A 21629-nucleotide genomic window follows, 5' to 3' on the forward strand; every position below is an offset into this window, starting at 1 on the left:
ATTTTGATTGGATGTAAATTACTGGCCTTATAAATCGCCACCCCACGCAGGGGCAAGACGTAGACACTGTTAACGTCGCTGGACACATTTGCAGTCAAATATAGGTCTAATAGATTACCGCCCCTCGCGGGGGCAAGGTATACACAGTTTTTAACGTTCCTGGACGTATTTGCAAAACCAACTTACTGAGTAAGGTATAGAAAGTTTAAATATTCCTAGACGTATTTGCACAGTCAAATACCGGACTAATAGATTACCGCCCCTCATGGGGACGAAGTTATAGAAAGTGTTAACATTCCTAGACGTATTTCCAGTCAAATACTGAGGATCGCCGCCCCTCGCAAGGGCAAGGCACAAATAGTGTTGAAATTTCATCACGTAAAACACACAACACGGAATATACATACAATGCGCAAATGCTCATGCACAGCCATGCTTGCATGATAATTACAACCCACCCTCGCGGGGTGTTTATCTCTTTATATAAATTATTCAAATACCGGTGTCCTTGATCGCCACCGTCGCGGGCGTATGCATGAAGAGTAATGTTCCATCGCGTGGAACATACAACACGGAATATACATATCTGTAATGCGCACACGTTCATGCACAGCCTTGCTTGCATGATCAATACAATCTACCCTCGCGGGGTGTTTATCAACGATGTATGGATACGAATATCTTATCTATCCATATAAATTATTCAAATACCCGTGTCGATGTCGTGTGTGTGATCGCCACCCCTCGCGAGGGGAATGCATGAAAAATGTTAAGATTCCATCGCTTGGAACGCTTGCGCAGCCTTGCTTGTATGATCATTATAATCCACTCTCGCGGGGTGTTTATCAGAAATGTACAAGAGACTAATGTCCTAAAGCCCTTGCAGGCTGACTCACTATCTTTTACGTTTGCTAGTTGACATATACAAAATTGAGTTTCTATGTAAAAATGTCATTTATTGCTTACTCGTGAATATCCCACAGTAGGTAAATGACATTTTTCCAATTGACATAGGTTGATAATAAAGACCAAAATAGTGAATAGGCCAACTAGATTTGTAACCAATGGGTGAATTAATTACTTTGTAACAATGGCGTAAAAATCTGATGAACGAAAGCGTCAGATTAAAACATTATGTACATTTTGATATAGAGGTTAAAGGCAGGAAACTTATTTTTCCGAATACATCAAAGTTTTCTAAAGGTATTACTGGATGTATACAGTTTATTATTTGCAAAATTTATAACCATACTCCAGGTTTCATAAAACTTAGAAACAAACGAAAAGGTAAAACATATTATGATACCCTCCGTCACCTAGCAAATGTAGAAAAATGCATAAGCGGTAACATAAAAATTTCTATTAAAACAAAGGATTCTAAATGAATCCTTTTTGAGGGGCTCGAGGCCCATCAAGGGTATTATGTATGCTTTAAAGTTTAATGCATCCAGAAAACCTAAAGTATTTTGAGATAGACTTCATTTCAAGCGGTCTTTTTAGCCACCTTTTTCACCACCTTTTTCAATGGGAGAAAATGGTGGCACCAGAAACGTACAGAGGTTAATCTGAGGTTATCTCCTACCGTTTTCTCGAATAACCTCGTGTTTTTCTTAATCTATATGGAACAGCGTTCCACACTCCTGTTTTGGAAGAAATATCAACAATTGTGTACTTCATGAAATACAAAGAATCATAAAAGCACCATGCTCTGTTGTTAATACTGAAGCCGGACCAATATTTAACCTCATTTCCACTTGCTAAATACGTACAGCATCAAAAACTCAGTTTGAAGAATAGACACAAGCCTACTTGCATGTGTATGTAATAAAATCCCAAAGGTGCTTCCTACGTTTTGTATACAGGGAATTGTTGGACATTACTTCCTTGTCATTTGAACTATGCATGTCTCTTTCTCAAATACTTTCTCAATGCTATCGAATTCGCAGCATGTTTTGTAAGAGATATGTAGAATTAAGAATAGACAATTTTATCATTTACCTACTAAGAAAATAGTACGAAGCGTGGATGTAGACTATATCGAAAACTTGCCCGTTACCAGTGAATGAATGAATGACCTTGTTTAATATAATTAGACTGCTAGCTACCTACTTCACTGAGACCCTCAGTCAGTGTTTTTGTTAGCGTTACTAAACATTCACCCTCTGAGGTATTCATGGTCACGAGAGGAATAGGTACTGCATTCCAATAAAAAGGGAATGTATGTCATACTACTCGTATATGCCCCTAGAATCAAACTCTCCTCCTAAGCAACATTCAATTGGACAAAATGACTGCCGTTACATATTACGGAGGAAAAGAGAAATGAGTTTAAATATAGAATATAACAGTTAAAATTGCAAGATCTTTATGTCTAGTAACCTTAATTAGACTATCACTAAGTTCACAACAGTACACAATAGTATATGCGGCAGGTACAACAAGCATGCAAATCACTTGTTATACAACATCGCCATCTTCCATACTTGGCGCTTTCATTACTGTAGCATAGAAAAAGTGATTATGAAATAGGGTATGTCGGTGACTGATCTATTCTGATCTGACTCATTAAATAAGGTTCACGTAGTCCATGATTACTTGTGCGTATCCCGAGATGTAACTTACGCTCAAGTTGTTTTATACGATGTGTACAGTGTGTATAGGGAATTTCCCACTTGCTTTATGGTATCGCCACCACTTACACTGATTCTCAGAGAATCATCAGAATCGGTTGACAGGAATATATTTAATAGCCTTGATAAGAGTAAGTCTTATGTCATTTGGATCTCAAATTCCGAGTGCTAGCAGTACCGATAATTCTATAGAATGAAGACAAATTTATTATAATCACGACAACGGACTTAGCAGTTACAAAACTGTTAGAGGTAGTCTTCAAGAAATATGGGAATACCTGAAACTATTTTTAATTTCCTGTCAAAATTTAAAAATTGGCTTGTGTAGTGGTTGTCTAAAAGTAAAAGTTTTAGTACATTATATGACCTAATGTCTAAGAACTGACTCAGTTTAAGTTTCTTGAATCTTCAAGTAACCTACTTAAGAGATCAATAACTTTGTAAAGCATATCCTTAAATTCATACCAAATTGTTAAGAAAGCCTAAAAATTCCATGCCACCAGTTTGGAATGTCAGTAACTTCTTAATAAGTTATTTTTTCAATAGTTATATTTTTGTGGGTACACTCTGAAAGGCGTGTATATGACCTAACATTACTTATTATAGGGATAACATAGGCCGCAATTTGGCTCAAAAACCGATAGAAGTATTTACTCTGGCTGGAAATTATTTGTAAATAAAATAATCACTATCATAATTTTTCTTTAGGAAATAATAAGTCTATTTCATTATTAAATAAAATAACTATCCACTACGACTACATGCAGCAAGAATTAATATTAATTTCTTTGTAATAATTTTTTTTTTTTTTTTTTAAAAAAAAAAAACCGCCTCGCATATGGTTATAGCAGAATGAGTAAAGACGTCACGTAAGAAATCTTCATAACGACTATATCGGTCAGCAGTGTTTTTCCTAAATAATTTAGTGTGAATATCAATTATATGAGGAAATCCCTAAAATTAAAAGTATTGAACTCCAATCCAAAAAATGTATGGTATATTTTTAGTTCATTGATTTATTTTTGAATGTGTTGAGAGTTGGAGTCGCGAGATGAACGAAAACACGTTAAGCACTGCTAACTGTTCTATTTATTAATATTTGTAAAATATAGTAAATGGCTGATGACATATTATGACACTTGAATGTTAAAGAGTTGACAGTTTAACCCTTTACACTCGAGCTTATACGATCGTGAGTTTTGTCTTTGAAAAATTCTACACTACACACGTAACAGCTTTTGCGGACGCAAGCGTCGTCGAATGATCGTGGGACTATCTGAGGGCATGCCAAAATACACTTTATTGCTATAGATACATGGTGGAACTTGTCAGTCGTCCGGAAGATACAAAAAAGATGACTGTGTTTTTTGACCACGCCGCTCGAACAAGTAAGTATTTAATGTTTTCGTAATGCTAATGGTTTACTAATATTTTTATATGTAGTTTGCTACTTTATTAGTTGTAAAATAATACTACATGTGTTTTTTGTACATTAGTTTATTTATCGGTTCATACTATGCCTCGAAATTTAAACTCGCACGATCGTAGTACCTCGGTCTTACTACGTAAACTTGATAACAAATGTTACTATGTCTTTTAGTTTTATTTATGTGATTTAATGCCTTTGAATGTATGTATTTTTTACTTTTAGAGCGTTCACTCATGGGCGAAACAATTTGTGACCTTTTGGCGAACGGAAATATATCTGATATTGAAGATTCTGAACACAGAATTCGATCCAGATGTCTGATATCAGCACACTGCAGACAAAGCGTCAGAAAAAGAACAGGATGACAAACAAATACCACCTTCCTTTGAGGTAATAGAACTAAAACCATCGTCACCACCATGTGAATTAAGAGTCCCGCCAAATTTAAGAACGACAGTGAGAGAATCGCGTTTTACTGTGCGAGAATCAAGATGTTTGCCTTCTACAGTAGCAGATCGAGATCGCCAGTAAGTAGACGTGGTAGAAGGCCTTCAAAAGGGCAAGGGGCAGCATCAGTTCTAGATACAAGAAACAAGAAAGCAAATATGGAAGCAAACTGCTTTTATAGAAAACGCTCACAACTAGTCTACCTTACCAATAAACCCAGTAAGACGACCAATTGAATATTTTCATGGTTATTTTGATACACAGTTTTTGGAAAGGATATCTCATTGTTTCAAATTATATTACCATACGCACTGCAGATCATGAACTTACTCTTTAAGGGCTGAAATAGCTAAATGATTTGCTATTCATCTTATTATGGGCTGTATTTCTTACCCTTGAGTAATGTATTGGAGAGTTGGTATGAAGTTAGGCTTGATCAATGACCTGATGACAAGAGACAGGCTCCTTACTCTAACTGGTAATGCACTCCATGTTGTCGAGTCCTATTCACCAGCTCCAAACGAAGTGTATAACCACGTATGGAAGGTACAAGCTTCCATACGTGCTTTTTTACAGGCTTATTTAACATGATTGACATGTTAAATAAGCCTGTAAAAAATTGGTAAGAGCCCCAGGATTCTACTCGATTGAGGAGCACGATTGATGATCCCCTTCACAGGACGCTGTAAGCTATGGCAGGTCGTGAAAAATAGACCACGACCTGTAGACTTACAACGTTTTATCCTTTCCACAAGTGATAGTGATGCTAGATTTCGAAATTCACAAAGGAAGCAGTTTCGGCGATACAAATCTTGGATCTTGGACCCTCAGTAATTTTACATTTGATAAAAGGTGCCCACGTGGTCGCTGTGTATATCATAATCAATATTTTACTATACCATTCCTTTAATTGAGAAAATGGAAAAGATGGGGTTGCATTCGACAGGAACCATTATGCAGTACAGGATTCCTGACCGAGCATCAATTAAAATGTTTATTTTGTTTAACTTAAGTCTAAGACTGAAGTAAAAAAGTGTTGATTTTATAATAATTATTAAAATAAATATAATGTTTATAACTATCAATCATTATTTTATTATTTTCTTTGTTATATTGCTATATAATAACACAGACTCACGATCGTGCGACTTACAATTATTTCCTGTAACTCACGATCGTGAGGGTCTGGTTGCTGCAAACCAGGTGCACCAGGATTTTTTTCAATATTTTTCTCATCATTTTCTACCACTATGGAAGTTAAGGAATAACATTTAAACACAATATTGAAGAACTTCATCTCTCGGGTGTAAAGGGTTAAATAAATAATATCCACAGACAATAGATACTTATTACTGGCTACCATTGTACCGTAGACATGTATTTTTGCTACATTCCAACAAAATGGAATATTGTATTATGCACAGACACAGTAAGTCAAACTTCGTTACTAGCTTGTTCTCTAAATAAAGCCTAATCGAATTAGAGATAATATTGTTATAAAAAGTTTTATTTTAATAATCACATTGGCGAAATAATACCATAATGTGGCGTCACCAGGCGAAAACAAACAGGCTCTCAATATAAAGCTTCCAGTTACGGTCAATATTTTAATAGCAGCGTTTTACCTGAAATAAAACGCATATTAAAATACTTACCTCACTGGAAGCTTTAAGTAATTCCTGCCTGGTGATATATTGAGCCAATGAGCTAAAGTCGCGCTCAGCGATTTACGAAACTTCCCGAGCCCGACACCGCCAGGTGGCGCCACATAGCCAGACGTGACGTCAATAAAAGTACGAAAACTGGTATGAAATCGACGGAAACGGAAATGCTACTCTCAATATAAAGCTTCCAGTGAGGTAAGTATTTTAATATGCGTTTTATTTCAGGTAAAACGCTGCTATTATTTAATTTTTTTTTTCATATTTTTTGAGACGTGAATACATGAAAATTTTAGTTTTTAAATATGTTTTTGACATTACGAGCCAAAACACCTGTCGGCCATGACAGTCTAAATTTCGACGGTTTGTGTTGAGCGTTTGACAAAAATATTAGTTAACTATAGTCCATTTAGTCATTCCGCAGAATTCTGACAATTCAATTTCCGTTTCCGGTGTTTCTATATGTAAAACAGTTCCCATAAAAAAGATGACAAGTTGAACTAAAACGAAACTTATTCTTTCGATTCTAATAATGAAATTTACACAAGCCTAAGATTCAATTAAATTATAAATAAATATAACATTATCTTAATTTTAACTAACACAATTTACAAAATATTAAATTCGATAGAAATGACGTGGGAAAAAATATCATCAACTAGCCAGACCAGGGTAGACAGCAGATTTCACAAACCTTTTTGATAAAATGTATTATTTGCGATGTTATTTTCGACTATATAAAATTTTATTTCAATTTGATTTATGGTCTAATGCAATTTCCATAGCTTTATAAACACCAATAATTGTTGTCTTTATCCTTTAGAGGCACCTGACAGCTGTTATTTGTTAACACTAGATACGCCGCCATCACAGTTATGGAATGAAAAATTCTTTTACTGTTTGGAAGCTATAGGCCATATATTTCATCTCCTTATTCCTAAGACAACGGAAACTATGCGGGTGATACTGCGAGGTTCTGCTAATAGAATGGTTCTAGGTACATTACCTAGAACCACCGTTGGGCTACTTTTATCCCACCTGTATCTATAACTATAATTCGATATTAAATCATCAACATAAATATATAATAAATTCATCATAGATAACTTAGCAGTACTACAGAGTATCACTGTTATTCGTTTACCCCTTAACACTGCGAGTTCAACCCGATCGAGGTGGGCCTAGCAGGTTAAGGGTCATGTGGTGAGGACCACCAACACCAAATTGACCACTTAATTGACAATGTTAACGATACTTCTATTATTGAGGATGACTATGATGATAATGATGTTGATGATGATGCTAATTAATAAATAAAACTTTCTATAATCACTTACAATGTTTATATTTTCCTAAAACAGCAAAATGAATTTATTGTTATTATACTTCAAAGTGTGGATTATTTAGATTTTGCTTATTTAAAGTACTAAATAATTCTGTAATAAATTTAGGTAAAATCAATTTTTATATTAAGAATGATTTTTAGTTTGGTTTGATGAAACAAACAGCAGAAAAAAGGTTTGTGGCAACTGAAATTTCAAAAGTGACTGACAAATGGAACTGGAAATAGAAATGTCAGAATTCTACGGAATTAAAAAACAGACTATAGTTCGACGTTAGTGTATAAGTGACGTCACAAAATAGACGACAGTGTTTTTGACGTTTAAAAAATTTGAAAAAAAAATACGTGATGTTTTAATTAAGTTTTCCAAGAAATCCTTAACTTTTATTAATTGATAGCGATATATTTCGGACCCTTATTCCATGTACTACACGAAATTAATATTGTTTATATTAAATTTGATGATAACTACTATTTGTGTCGGGCATCCCGTCTAGAGGGGCCCACAGACGACCAAGAAAAAAAAATGAGCACACGACGGTTAAATCGGTAAATCCTCGCGTTTTAAATGTACTTTGATTGATACGTATTCTACCTACGGTACGCATTATCATTTTTGTTTAATTAATTATAATCAGTAGTACCTACACATAACTATAGGCGACCTAAAGAGCTACACAAGATTTCTCAGGAGTTAACTTGATGTTAACTTGTCTGCCATGACGGCTACAGATTTTGCAAGAGGGCCGGATTAAGGAGATCTAAGGACGGAGGAAGTCGCGGGTCCGCTAGTAATAAAACAAATACCTGGTGGTTTAGCTTGCACTGCAGTGGAACCCATTCTACGGATTTCCTGTCCGTTGTCATCGTGGCCTATTATCTAAAAAATCACAATATATTTAAATAAAAAAATATTGTGAGCACATAAATAATTATAATTATTATTGTTGAGAAAACAATACAATATTTAACTTTGGCAACACTCTCTTTAATCTATGAACCACTCTTTCTGTAATGTCTGTACTTTTGTAATGTCGGCCCGTAAGAGATAGTTATGTGATCTAATACCTAATACAGAATTAATCAAGTTCCACTTTGTTTTATTGGACTACAAGTCCTTACAATTATCGTCCTTATTCAGTCAACTAGAAGTTGTTAAAGAATCAATAATTGTTTAAGAAATGACAATGCATTTTCTCAAACAACTATTGTTTGAGAGAATGCAGCAAATTTAAACACAGGGCCGTTTTAGGTTAAATAAACAAATTCTAATTTGTTTTTTTCGCCCCAAAAGTGGCCTTCTTATTAAAAAATTCTGTATTTTTGTTTTCTAAATTTTAGGTTCATTGCTTTCGGAGATTCAAGTTTGAATCAAGTTTGAACAATACGAGTATATTCGTATATCCTTGATTAACTCAAAAGCTAATTATTTTAAAATGATCCTCTTAGGACGGTCTTTCATTTGACATTTCCACAATAAGCAGTTTGCAAAAAAAATATATATCTTGTCCATATTGCTACCAAAATTGACCTTCATATTTTTTTCTCCTGAACGCGGGGCCTGTAGCAAATTGCCACCTACCGCCCTATGGCTAATCTGGTCCTACTGTAAACAATCTGACACACGCTGTACAACTAATTAGCACCTATGGCTTATCATGTAAGGTAAAGGTAGGTTTAAGTGGTAAAGGGGCAGGACTCATTCTGGGTGATGAGTCCTGCCCCTTTACCACTTAAACCTCCTGGTTCCACCACCACCAACTGGACTAATGTCGTACCCACTTCTCTAATGTCGTGTTTAGTCTTTTCTGACTAACGCATCATTTCACCTTATACCTTTTAAGAGGGGTCGTCAAAATTTGTCAGTCTTTTCCATTCGCCTTTATTATTTGTTAAATTATCATCTACTAGCGGACCCGGTCAAGCTTCGCTTTAACTTATGTGCACTTTTTCCATACCCCTACCCTACCCTACCCCTACCACTTGACGGAAATAGAAAAGGGTTGTTTTTATGGTTTATTACTTACTGCTATATTAAAGAACTCATCAGGAGGTACAAAAGCAGCGGCCTGGTAGATATTCCTCTCTTTGTCGACTTCTTGTAATGGCACTTCGAATAAAGGTTTGCCGTCCATACTCAACAGTTGGACTTGATCCATGTGTAGAGAGGTATTGGTGCCATTTAGAGATATTAGCATGTGGTTATATGTACCTGAGAGTTAAAGGAGTCAATGGTTAGATGTAGATGGTGGGGTAAATACAAAAATAAAATCTATACTAATGTTATACAGAAGAGTTTGTTTGTTTGTTTGATTGAACGCGCAAATCTCAGGACTGATTTGAAAAATACTTTCAGTGTTAGATAGTCCATTTATCGAGGAAGGCTATAGGCTATACATATAGTATAGCCTATAGCCTTCCTTCCTTATTCTAGATTATTCTCGGAATGCTTATACAAAACACGCGTACGCCGACGCCGTTCTACGAAATTCGGCGTAAACAAAGCATTAACCTCTTATAATAGAAGGACGCACAATCATGTAGAAAATTTCTTTTAAAACTGGCCAATTTTGCTTTGACAGTTTTAGAAATATATGTAAAGAAAATTATACTTTTAAATATAGTCCTATATTCAATAAAATCCCAAATTCAGAGCAAATTCAACCTTAAGGATTGAGTTTAAGGTTAAATTTGCAAATGCGACTACTTGAATTGAGTGCCAAGAAGTTGTGTTTGTCACTCATTGAGTGGGGACGTTTTTTGGCCGCTGATTGTGCATGTACTTTTTAATGGGAGATCTATGAAACAAGATCATAAATCTTTCTTATCTCAAATGGCAAACAATGGCCGAGCGATTATGAACCCTATGTCTGTAGTGATAGGGTTCACCATAACAGTACCTTTCAAGGGCCGATAGCTGGTCTCATCCATAGACATGGCCGGCTGCACGGAGAACCCTTGCTGGAAGGTGAGGTTGGACAAGCCGACGACCCTCACCGAGTGCTGCTCTTCACTGCCCACTGTTATACTCCAATTGCCGGGCTCCGGTCTCAGCACTTTCACTATCTGTACCACAGAATAAAGAATGTCCTGAATGAGTCTTTACAAGCACCGTGGTTAAAACCCATGACAAAAAGTCACGCATCTCCTTGATATCCTCATATAAACTTTTTTCACAGTTTGTAGACGGAGGTCCTGGGTTCGATCTCCGGCTGAGCCAATTGAGTTTTTCTAAATTGAAAAAAAAACAAAGACGTACCGCCAAACGATTTAGCGTTCCGTTACTAATTTATAAAGATTTTATTTTTCTGTTTTCAGTGTATCCTAGCATAGTGAAAAATACTGCCACAGTACGCGAAATTTCGTTATTTTCATTTTAACACAGAATTACTAAACCGATTTTCATGAAAATTAAATGGGACCAATCTGGAACTATACTTTTTCAAACAAAAAAAGAATTTTTCAAAATCGGTTAAGAAATGACGAACTTATGAGGTAACAAACATTAATAAAGAAATCGGTTAAAAAAAAAAGTAAGTAATGCTCACCATAATCTCAGACAAGTCGAGCGTGGTGATGAGCCGCGGCGGGCCGATGAGCCGCTCGCCGCTGGGGCTCACCACGCGGATCTGCGGCTTCGCCCCCGACACTGACACCGTCACTTCGCCCACTGACTTGTCCACGGGTATCTGTAACATGACAAGTAAACATTCAATTAATTATAGACTTCGCGCCACTAAAGAAGTCCCGTACGTAGAACCTGAATAAAATTTATTGTCGCTCATTTCATTTCGTAATGGCGGTCTTATTGTCATTTGTGTAAGGCGCTGTCAATTTCAGTTCAGGTTTTAACCGCGGGACTTCTTTCATGAAAAAGACTTTACCTGCTACCAGCTTGATATCCTTGTTTTACCTAGTGGAGGGTCGACTAACACTGCGCTTTCTGGTGCGAGATCGCCATACTATTACTACCTACTACTACTGCTATAATATCTATTTATATACTATGCACAAAAATTAAGGGAGCAGAAAAAAAATCCAAATTTTTGGAGGTTTTTCAACAGGCTGTAACTTATACAAAAATGGTCGTACAGCAAAAAAATAAAAAGCAAATTGTAGCTAAGTGTTTAGTTTTTGGATCTGAGTGTGAAAATTTTTTTTTGAAAATATTTTTCGAGTAATCATAAGAAAACCACCGAAAAAAAAAATTTCGAATTTTTTTGGGTTTTTTTTTTAATCTACGGACGTAGAAAAAATTTTTTCGACTCAACCTCCATATGGACCGGGTAGCTTGTTTATTCAGATTTAATTTCGTTTTTTTTTAATTTCGATACGAGCATTTCTCGCTGAGATATCGATGTTTGAATGGAAAAAGATCATTTTGTCTTTGATTACCAATATCTCAGCAACCAATGATCGCACAGAAATTTTTAGGTTGGTTTTAAAAACTTATATTGATATATTATATATATTATATTAATATATTATATTGGACATTACCTCTTGAGTATAATTGTAGCCAGGCGGATTGACGGCAGAGGCCAGATTAACAGTCCTGCCTTTTATAGAACTTCGCACAAAATCCAGCACCTAAATTTAATAAAAAAATAAAATAAAATAAAATTCATTTATTTCAAGCATACGCCCATAATAAGAAAAATATAAAAACAAAAATCAGATATAAAATTGAAAAGTCGAAATAGTATAGGTAAAATGTCAGAATAATCTGAAATGTCAGTATTAAAAGCATTATTAAAGTCTACAAAGGTTAACTGTTAATAAACAAAGTTAAATATAACAAAACCTATGATATATTTGATATAGCATCATAATTTTATTTGGTAAAGAATATCTGTCTTTGTTTAAACGATTTCGGTGAAATTACACGTGACAATTTGAAATTGAATGTAAAAACTTTCAAGAGAAAAGACTAAAAAGATCCTTGATCCACTAATTGAGTAAGTGCAAAAAATATTTAAATGTAGGTACCTTAAAGTATAGTCCTTTTCACAAAAGAAGTCCCCCAGACGCGGCGCTAATGGCACTCATTGTCATTTGGTAATGGCGGTCTTATTGTCATATGTGTAAGGCGCAGTCAATAATAGTTCAGGTTTTAGCCGCGGGAGTTCTTTCATGAAAAGGACTCTAACACCTACGTAAAAGACATCTTCTACCTGATTCCTACCTAAATTATAACTAACTACAATCTACATTGATAAATATTATTTCCGTAACTTAACAAATCACCTTATGAACGCTGGTTTTGTTTAGATTAAACACTTGTCCCGAGCTAGCGGTGGCGATCTGATGATACACTCTAAACGTCGGCTTGTCGAGATCATTGCAATGGCCAGTCAGTACAAAAACCACCTGCAAGAGATTACAATAGTAGATAACATTTTAATGGCACATTTCAAGAATGTGGTCTATTTCAACTCCCGGGACTTATATATTTAGGATAAATAAAGTTCTTCCTTTCAAAGATCTCGAAAATGAGCTTTCTCAAATCTCTCTTTCTCAAATCGTATTTGCATTTAAGAATTATGAACGTTGTAGAGTAGCACGCAAAATTGTTCACAATTTGTGTTATAAATTGGATCCAACCGGAGTGCGGCCGGCTGACGTTGAGCGCTAGTTGGATGCCTTTCAGTTATAAATTGGAACAAACCTGAGTCTGCTGCCTTTGTATAGCATCCAACACCTTCCCAACCAGCTTATGGTCGTATGCAGAGGCGTCAGTGAATACGTATAGGAAGGAATGCGGGCGGCTGACGTTGAGCGCTAGTTGGATGCCTTTCAGCGTCATCTCGGGGCAGTTCCCGCCGCCGTAGACCCGCCCGACGCTTGCTAGGGCTTTCTTGAACACTTCTATGTCTTTTGTGACTGTCGCTGGTCCGACACCTAGAAATATTTTGTTATCATCATGACCATGAGCCTGTTTTTATTGGGAGGGCTGCTGCCCCTCCAAGATGAACGGTCGGTCTATGGGGCTTCATACCAAATGTTAAGATATTTAAATATTTAACTAACTTTGTTTCTTCGATACGAAAAAGTGGATCTTATGTGGATGTTTCGGCTGTTTCGGTTTTGCTGTTCCGTCAAAAGAATCGATTCTTGTAGAAATAAGTACATAACATTTGTAAACTTCAAATTTATTACGTCCCTCCATCTTTTACTAAATTACTAGTTTTTGGCTGTTTTTTATGCCATTCAACTACACAAACCGGCATTTTTAGGGAGCTCTTTACACGACGAAAACGATTAAAACAATGAAACATCGATTCTATAGCAACAGTTTTTATAAACGCATTATATCATTGATTTTTAATCTTTGCCAGAGGGGTAACGGTTAGCGAGGCAGGTACTGTTATTAATGGTCGAAGATATGTATTGATGACGATGTTAATTTAAAAAGTAAAACTTACCCGGATCATGGAAAGGCACAAACACAAAATCGGCTATAACCTGGCTCTCTTCCAAAGCCGTCTTCAAGATCATCTCAGCCCCTTCCCTCAACTGCCTCAAATCATTGAACATAGACCCCGTTGTATCAAACACGAAAACCAAGCTTCCCTTCCCATCACTCTTCACTTTATGGCTCGGCTGTATGGATTCAATACCTTTGCATTCGTAAGTAAATGATATTAAAAAAAATAACAATAAAACAATAGAATTCGCGCCCATTTTATATTTGGAACATTTCTATTTCTAACGACTGATTTGTCGGAAGTGATACAGTTATGTCTTGTCAGCGACCTTTTGACATTGTTATCGATGTAGGTTAAATCGTGTGACACAAACTTAAGTAGCTAATCGTATCAAAACAATTCATACTAATATATATTATTTCAATTTATCTCAGTAAAAAGATATTCTAAAGGATACAATTATTTACATCCTTCTCTATCAAATATGGGAGGTATGTACGTAGTTTATATCGAGCTACCCTCAATCTTTTACTTTTCTGTCCCACAGATCAGAGAGAATCGAATATTAGACGCCGTGGCTAGTTACCACCCTACCGACAAAGAAGTACCGCCAAGCGATTTAACGTTCCGGTACGATCGTGTAGAAACCGAAAGATGTGTGGCTTTTGAGCCTCTTCCTAACAAGTTAGTCCACTTCCATTTTAGATTGCATCATCACTTACCATCAGGTGAGATTGTAGCCAAGGGCTATCATCATCATCATCATCATTTTCAGCCGATGGACGTCCACTGCTGGACATAGGCCTCTTGCATGGACCTCCAAGCATCACGATCTCGAGCCGCCAGCATCCAGCGGTTTCCTGCAATCCGCTTGATGTCCTCTGTCCACCTAGTGGGGGGTCGACCAACACTGCGCTTTACGGTGCGGGGTCGCCATTCCAACACCTTGGGACCCCAACGTCCATCGGCTCTTCGAACTATGTGGCCTGCCCATTCCCACTTCAGCTTCGCGACTCGCTGAGCTATGTCGGTGACTTTGGTTCCAGACGAACCAAAGTCGCCAAGGGCTAACTTGTAAAGAATTAAAACAAAATCGCAATGAATCCTGTAGCCTTAATAGCTCAACGCCAAATGGGGTGGACTAATCATCGAAGAGTCGTAGTTCGATTGACGTCTAACACAGTCTTTTCCGATTATGGAAAATGGGGAATGGAAATACTTAAAGGACAAGTTATTTTTAACCGATTTCAAAAAGAGAGGTTTCTCAATTCGACCGTATATATTTTTTTATATATTCGAGTTAAGTAAAGCAGAATTTTAGCTGACAATATTTTTAATATGGAAAAGCCATACACCAAAAAAAAAAAAGGAAACTAAAAAAGAGAATGTTTTTAAAAATAAAAATCTTTATTTAAATTCACACTTCACATAGAAGACATCTTTTACTTACACCAAAAAAAAACCAACAATCTACAATATTTATAGAGTAAAATTGCTCAAAATTGTCCTTAATATAATTATAAAAACGGCTTACGTAATTATATTGCCTCAAAAACGCATTTGTCAAACTCAAAATGTAACATTTGGTACAAAAATACAGTTTTCCAAACCGAAACATTATAAACAAAAAAAAAAACAATGGTTATTTCATGTCAATAGTCCTAATATACACTTCACTGTATATACTGTCTGTCTGTGTGTAAAATTACTTATTGTAAATCATATTTGTATTCGGAATACATTAATTTAAATCATTTATTTGTAAGAATATACATTTAAGATACACAGTTATTTTATGAATTCTGGCCTTAGACCAAACATTATAAACAAAAGAAATGGTTATTTCATGTCAATAAAAGCAATTTTTAAATGATATTTGAAGGTATAAAAATGTCCAGTAGTTCAAATTACATTAAAACTAGGAAAATAAAAAAGCAAAATTTTACGTTATACAATGGTACTTATAGGACCTCAAGTAAAAGTTTTCGATATCATAACCCCTAAACTTAATGCTCAGTTGAAAAACGTTTGGTAAATAGACAAAATAAATACGTAAACCGTTAAATATAGAACACATTCTACTTTGTATATTAAATATTTAACTAGTTGTTATTTTTGTAAATAACCATCGAGTTGTTGGAAAAGACAAAAGATCTTAAAATACTCGTCTTTCGTGTTGAGCGTGGCTTTCATGGACGTATCTTTTAAAATAGTATAAGTATAATCTGTGTAATTTTATTCAATGGACGTCAATAATTTTCATTATTTTTAGTTAATTTATTCGTGTGGGTAATTTAGTGTTAGGCCCAAAAAATCGAGAACGCAAAGCAATAACAGCAATTATAAAAGAAAATAAATTAAAAAAAAAATACATGATGTTGAACCGTTTGTGCGAAACGGATGACGCTCTACAAAGCTAACATATAATATCTCTCTCTTGACAATTTAATTTATCTTAGCTACTTTTTCAAAATTGCCTAAATAACCAAACTTTCAAATTAATCTGATGAATGGTACTCGGAATATAACTACCAGAAAAACACTTGTTTCCGTTATTAATTAAAATTAAAAAAAAAAAACAATTAAAAAAATGCGTCTTTAGTCTATTTCTCTTTGATACGCCCACGAAACTTACAAATATCTTACATTACAAGAAGGAAACCCGAACATAAATCTTATTTAATAAGGTTAATTATAACATTGCAAATTAAATTATAACTTAGAAATAAGCGAAAAAAAATAGCCTTGAAAATTATTCTAGAGAGAAAAATTTAGAGCACAATAAGTGTCATCGCCCACTATAGTCGCCGGTCGACTTCATCCATTAAAAATAAAAAGTTCTTTCTAAAAAAGTGTTGGTCGTAAGCCACTTTTTAATAGTGCGCAGTGGACTTAAAAGTCCTAAAACACACTTCACAGTATATACCATCTGTCGGTGTGTAAAATTACTATTGTAAATCTTATACTTACTCGGACTACATGTCTTATTACATTAAATTATTTATATGTGAGAATAGACATTTATGATAAACAGCTGTTTTACGAATTCTGGCCTCAGACCAATTACCATAGGACCTGCCTCGCTAGACGTTACAAACGATCACGATCTAACGCGTTCATACAAACTGCGATCAACAGTTGTTGTTGATCAATGTAAACAGGGCACATCCAGTATGGCTTTGGTATTTACAGTAATAGTTTTTAAAACTCAAATTGTCTTTACTCAATGAAATGTATTAATTTGAAATCGTTTCAAACTTGAAATTATTATTACTTTGCCGGTACGACGGTACATAACTGCGGTAAAGTGGGCGATGACCTTAAATACAGTACAAACCTTTAAGGAGGCAAGTTCTAAAATCTATTGTGAATATTTTCGGTGGTAGCACAAGAGGACGCGAATTGTTACTAGCTAGCTATTGTCTATGTTAAATTATATTTTATCTCTTATCTATTTTTTGTTTAGCTTTGGCAAGTTTACTTCAGAAAAACAAAATTAGAAACATCATGTATATAAGTCAAAGTTTAAAGTGACGGCTGTAGGCCCTGTGATTTTTAAAACATAGGTCCGGACTTTCGACGTCGTTTTCCTTGGAGACAACGGGTACCGGGCTTTTAGATACCCTGTCCTTAGGGCTGAACCTACGAACTAACCGACATTCTACACCCTGTAGATAGGCTTACTATAGCATAAAACCCCGTGTTTTAATTAATCGATGATGAAAAATACAATTAATAGATATAATTACAATTGTGTACTATTAAATGTGTAATACTAAAGAGTAATTGGTACTAATCTATTTTTGTTTGCTTTGGCAAACTTATTTCAGAAATCAAAATTAGAAACATCCTGTATATAAATCAAAGTTAAAAGTTCCGGTCTTACCCATGATCGTCGTAACCATCGACGTTCGGACCTAGGATGTTATTTCCCTTGGGAACAATAGAACGATCGCTCCAGATACCGTGTCTTAAAGAAAACTTTACTTCCTTTAAATCGAGAAATATAACAAAACCATACAAAATATTTTATTCCTGTTTTAGTAATCTATGAAAATACAATAAATAAGTAAACTGTGTCCTACATGAAAAGATATTGGATATAAGATATCATATACCAAAGAATTTTTCATAAACCATAAAGAAAAGAGAAACCTTATATCTAGGTGACCATGTGTTAATTACGTCTGTCATTGTTTTGTGTTAAGTATTTAATAATTATTATTTAATCCAATAATTTATTGATATTTAAAAAAATCTTCCTAATTCTACTTTAATAATGAAATAATTACTTCATCAAAATGTTTGCTACAACGTTCTACTGCATTTTTAAATCAGCTTAAATTTATCCACAACGGAAACAAGCAAAGATTGTTGACCGTACAGCCTGAGTTTTACAACACTTTTTGATGATTGGTTTGTTTGCTCATTTTCTTGTTCGTTAAGATTGTTGGTAACAGAAAAAATATAGATCGAAGTTAGTTATCGCGCGTTGGAAAATAGGGCTACACGGATAAAATTAAGACCAAAAGTTGTAACGACACTTTTTGCTATAGTTGTAAGCTGTGCGACGTGCGCGTGTTTTTCTCTCTCTCTCTTTATTTTGCATTGAACAGGGTGGTGTCGCGACGATTATTTTTGGTGAGTGTATATAAGTTTTTGTACATAATAAATAAACAAAAAAATAACAACTTTTTTCCATCCGGGTGTCCCTTGACACATCTCAAGTTTTTTTTTTTTCAAAAAGCATACTTTTTTAAGTCAATTATTCAACCAGATCCTTAATTGTACACATCATATTCATTTACTTTTATACGGAGGTATATAAGGGTTCTCGAGGCTGACCTTGTATTGTCCGGTGGGCATTCACCTTTACTACGACATAACTAACACATGGTCTGGTAAGCTTATATCTAAACTACACCTAAAATGAAGACAATAAACAATATATTTTGTACAAAATCTATCTATACTTATAATATTACATTTTGTATATTGATAATTGTGTATAATTCTCATAAATTGTATACATTGTGGATTGTAATATAACGATCACTGTCGAGCTGGTTTGATTTGATTTTAAATATAACTTTGACATTACAAGCTCAGTTAAACTGATTACTCGACTTTTTTATTAAAATGTAAAAAATAAAAAAAATAATAATAATATTTTAGAATTTAAACTATCGTGAGTGAACCAGCTCATGACTAAGGGCCCCGTATGGGTTCGAAACTAGTCGGGCATACTCCGACCTAATATCACGTGAGTTTTAGCCGTGTTTCATGATCAATTAATAATAATAATATTGTTGAACCATCAAAATGTTCGTCAAATAATTAGACAAATCATGTCTTGATTCGAAGTGTTTGTCCAATATTGCTTGAATAACAAGTTCGTCTGACTTGTTTGTTAAACATATTAGAAAGTTTCCAATGCCCTATTAATCTTATTATATAAAAAGCTATTTATTGGATCAAAATGGTCCCATAAAAGTATGAAAAAATATAAATATAAAAGTATTTGTCTTTTTATTTGTTTAATAAATATTAATTATGACATATATTGTGATTGCAAAGTTTTTGCATTGAAATTGTTATAACTACAATGTTAAATGATTATGAAACACGGCTAAAACTCACGTGATATTACGTCGGAGTATGCCCGACTAGTTTCGAACCCATACGGGGCCCTTAGTCATGAGCTGGTTCTTGCATCGCGGCACGATCCAAAACTTTGGATCAGTTTTGGATCGTGCCGCGATGCAAGAACCAATACAATGTTAAAGTTACAATTAAAATTAGTTACCCAATTCGACAGTAATTCCATTATAATATTAATATGAAATGCATTGAAAATGTCAAATGTTAAATTAAACAAACAAATAAATTTCATATTTCAAATTACTAACGTAGACAGAGAGGTAAATAGACAGATAGTAGTTGTACCATTTGTACTACAGAATTATGACCAAGATTATTAAAAAAAGAATGCATTGTCTTTGTTTCTCGCAGTACTGTCCTTATGAACACTGACATACGATTTCAAAGAAGGAAATCGATGTTTTCCCTTTTATTAGAGTCCAGTTAATGTTTATACTGATGCTACCTTTGAAAAGCCGAAGCGAGTCGCAAGTATAATACAAATGTTCCTCAAGTTCGAATTTCGAATTACTATCATGCTAGCGTATAAAGTTTCTATATGTTGTGTTAATGTGATACATGCATTAAATATGTCTATTTAGTTCTCTGTCTATGCTTACTATTCATATTTCATCATATTTTATTGCAAAAATGTCAAATTATAACACACAAAGTGTGTTACATAATATAATTTGTGTGAGTTCGTAAAAATATATATTTTGTTTGAACACACGATATTTTTATTAGTACTCATATATGCAAGATGTGCATATTTTTAATTCTAACTAATACAGTTATTTTTTTTATAATATTTATTGCTTTAAACTCACAACGAACAGTTTTTTTTTATGACACCCATAATCAAAAAAAATTACCCATAGACATGCATTCAACTAATAGTCGGATGCCCGCGACTATGTTCATGTTAAATTCAGTTTTTCATTAATCCCGCGGGAACCATGGATTTTCCGGGATAAAAATGTTTTACTCCATGGTCCAATTTATTTCTATATCTAATTTCATCCAAATTGGTTCAGTAGTACTCGTAAATAGGTAACAAACCAACGGACAGATAGACTTACTTTCGCCTTTACAATATTAGTTTAGATTAATTCGATTTAATGATGACAAGGGTTATTAAAAAAAAAACTGAGTGATTACATGATTTAAGTAAAACTTCTTTCAAAAATGAGAAACCCTATCTTCAGTTCTTGTAGTGTACTAAAAGGGATTGTTTCAAAGTTCTCTAAGAACGCCATCTACGGGTAGTTTAGAATAACAAACACTGTTTCACTATGCCTGTAGATGGCAGCACGCATCTTAATCGGGCGAGGATTACACTTTTCGTAACGAATTCACCATATCAAGCGTGCATAAAGAAATTCTATTTCATTTATCATAGAAATGTTCCCTTAGAGCGTATCCAGCGCTGCATTCAGCAGCGTCAAGAACATAGCGCCAGTCGGCTAGAGCTGCTCAAGCGCTGGCAACGCTTTATGATACAATAGAATAATCAAGTAAATGTTCCCTTAGAGCGTATCCAGCGCTGCAGTCAGCAGTGTCAAGAACACTTCGGCGGTTGCCTCGAGCTGCTCAAGCGCTTAAAAAATACAATTAATTTACGAATGAGAAGATACGATTATGGATTCACTGTGTGAATGCCGGGTTCATCGTTTGACAGAGAGAATACTTCAGAGCAGCGCTCGCCCGGGTACAAGAATTCCTTCAATGATTTAATGCATTAAGGGTCCGTAGCCATGTGACACATCGATTTTCTTTCTACAAACGCTAACACTTCGAAAACTAAATACGGAAATGACAGATCCGATCGATAACTTGATCACGTGACCTGTCGATAACGAATGTCATTCGCATACAATATTATTTTAATGTTCGAAGCGTATGCGATCGTGCTACAGTCCCTGTACTGTAAATTGTATCTATAAAAGTAAGTATTCAACTGGAAAATGAACTATTAATTTTTGGAAAATTATAAAATTGTTTGCATGTTAAATGTTTTTTGAAAAATATATTTTTTACTAACAGTTCAAC

At 34.8% G+C, this 21629-nt stretch overlaps 1 protein-coding gene across 1 annotated transcript in view; it reads right to left on the reverse strand.

Moving 5' to 3' along the window:
* Positions 1 to 21629, reverse strand: part of LOC112055293 (hemicentin-1) — a 65744-nt gene that overhangs the window by 35588 nt on the left and 8527 nt on the right. Inside the window, exons 11-18 of the mRNA XM_052888550.1 lie at positions 13935 to 14211; positions 13178 to 13410; positions 12757 to 12879; positions 12010 to 12099; positions 11058 to 11198; positions 10410 to 10575; positions 9537 to 9721; positions 8317 to 8389 (exon numbers count right to left, since the gene is read on the reverse strand). Of these exons, the coding sequence (XP_052744510.1) occupies positions 8317 to 8389; positions 9537 to 9721; positions 10410 to 10575; positions 11058 to 11198; positions 12010 to 12099; positions 12757 to 12879; positions 13178 to 13410; positions 13935 to 14211 (1288 nt within the window). The remainder of the gene's footprint in view (positions 1 to 8316; positions 8390 to 9536; positions 9722 to 10409; positions 10576 to 11057; positions 11199 to 12009; positions 12100 to 12756; positions 12880 to 13177; positions 13411 to 13934; positions 14212 to 21629) is intronic.

Source organism: Bicyclus anynana, chromosome 23 (genome assembly GCF_947172395.1).
Source record: "Bicyclus anynana chromosome 23, ilBicAnyn1.1, whole genome shotgun sequence".
In the NCBI taxonomy this organism is placed as follows: domain Eukaryota; kingdom Metazoa; phylum Arthropoda; class Insecta; order Lepidoptera; family Nymphalidae; genus Bicyclus; species Bicyclus anynana.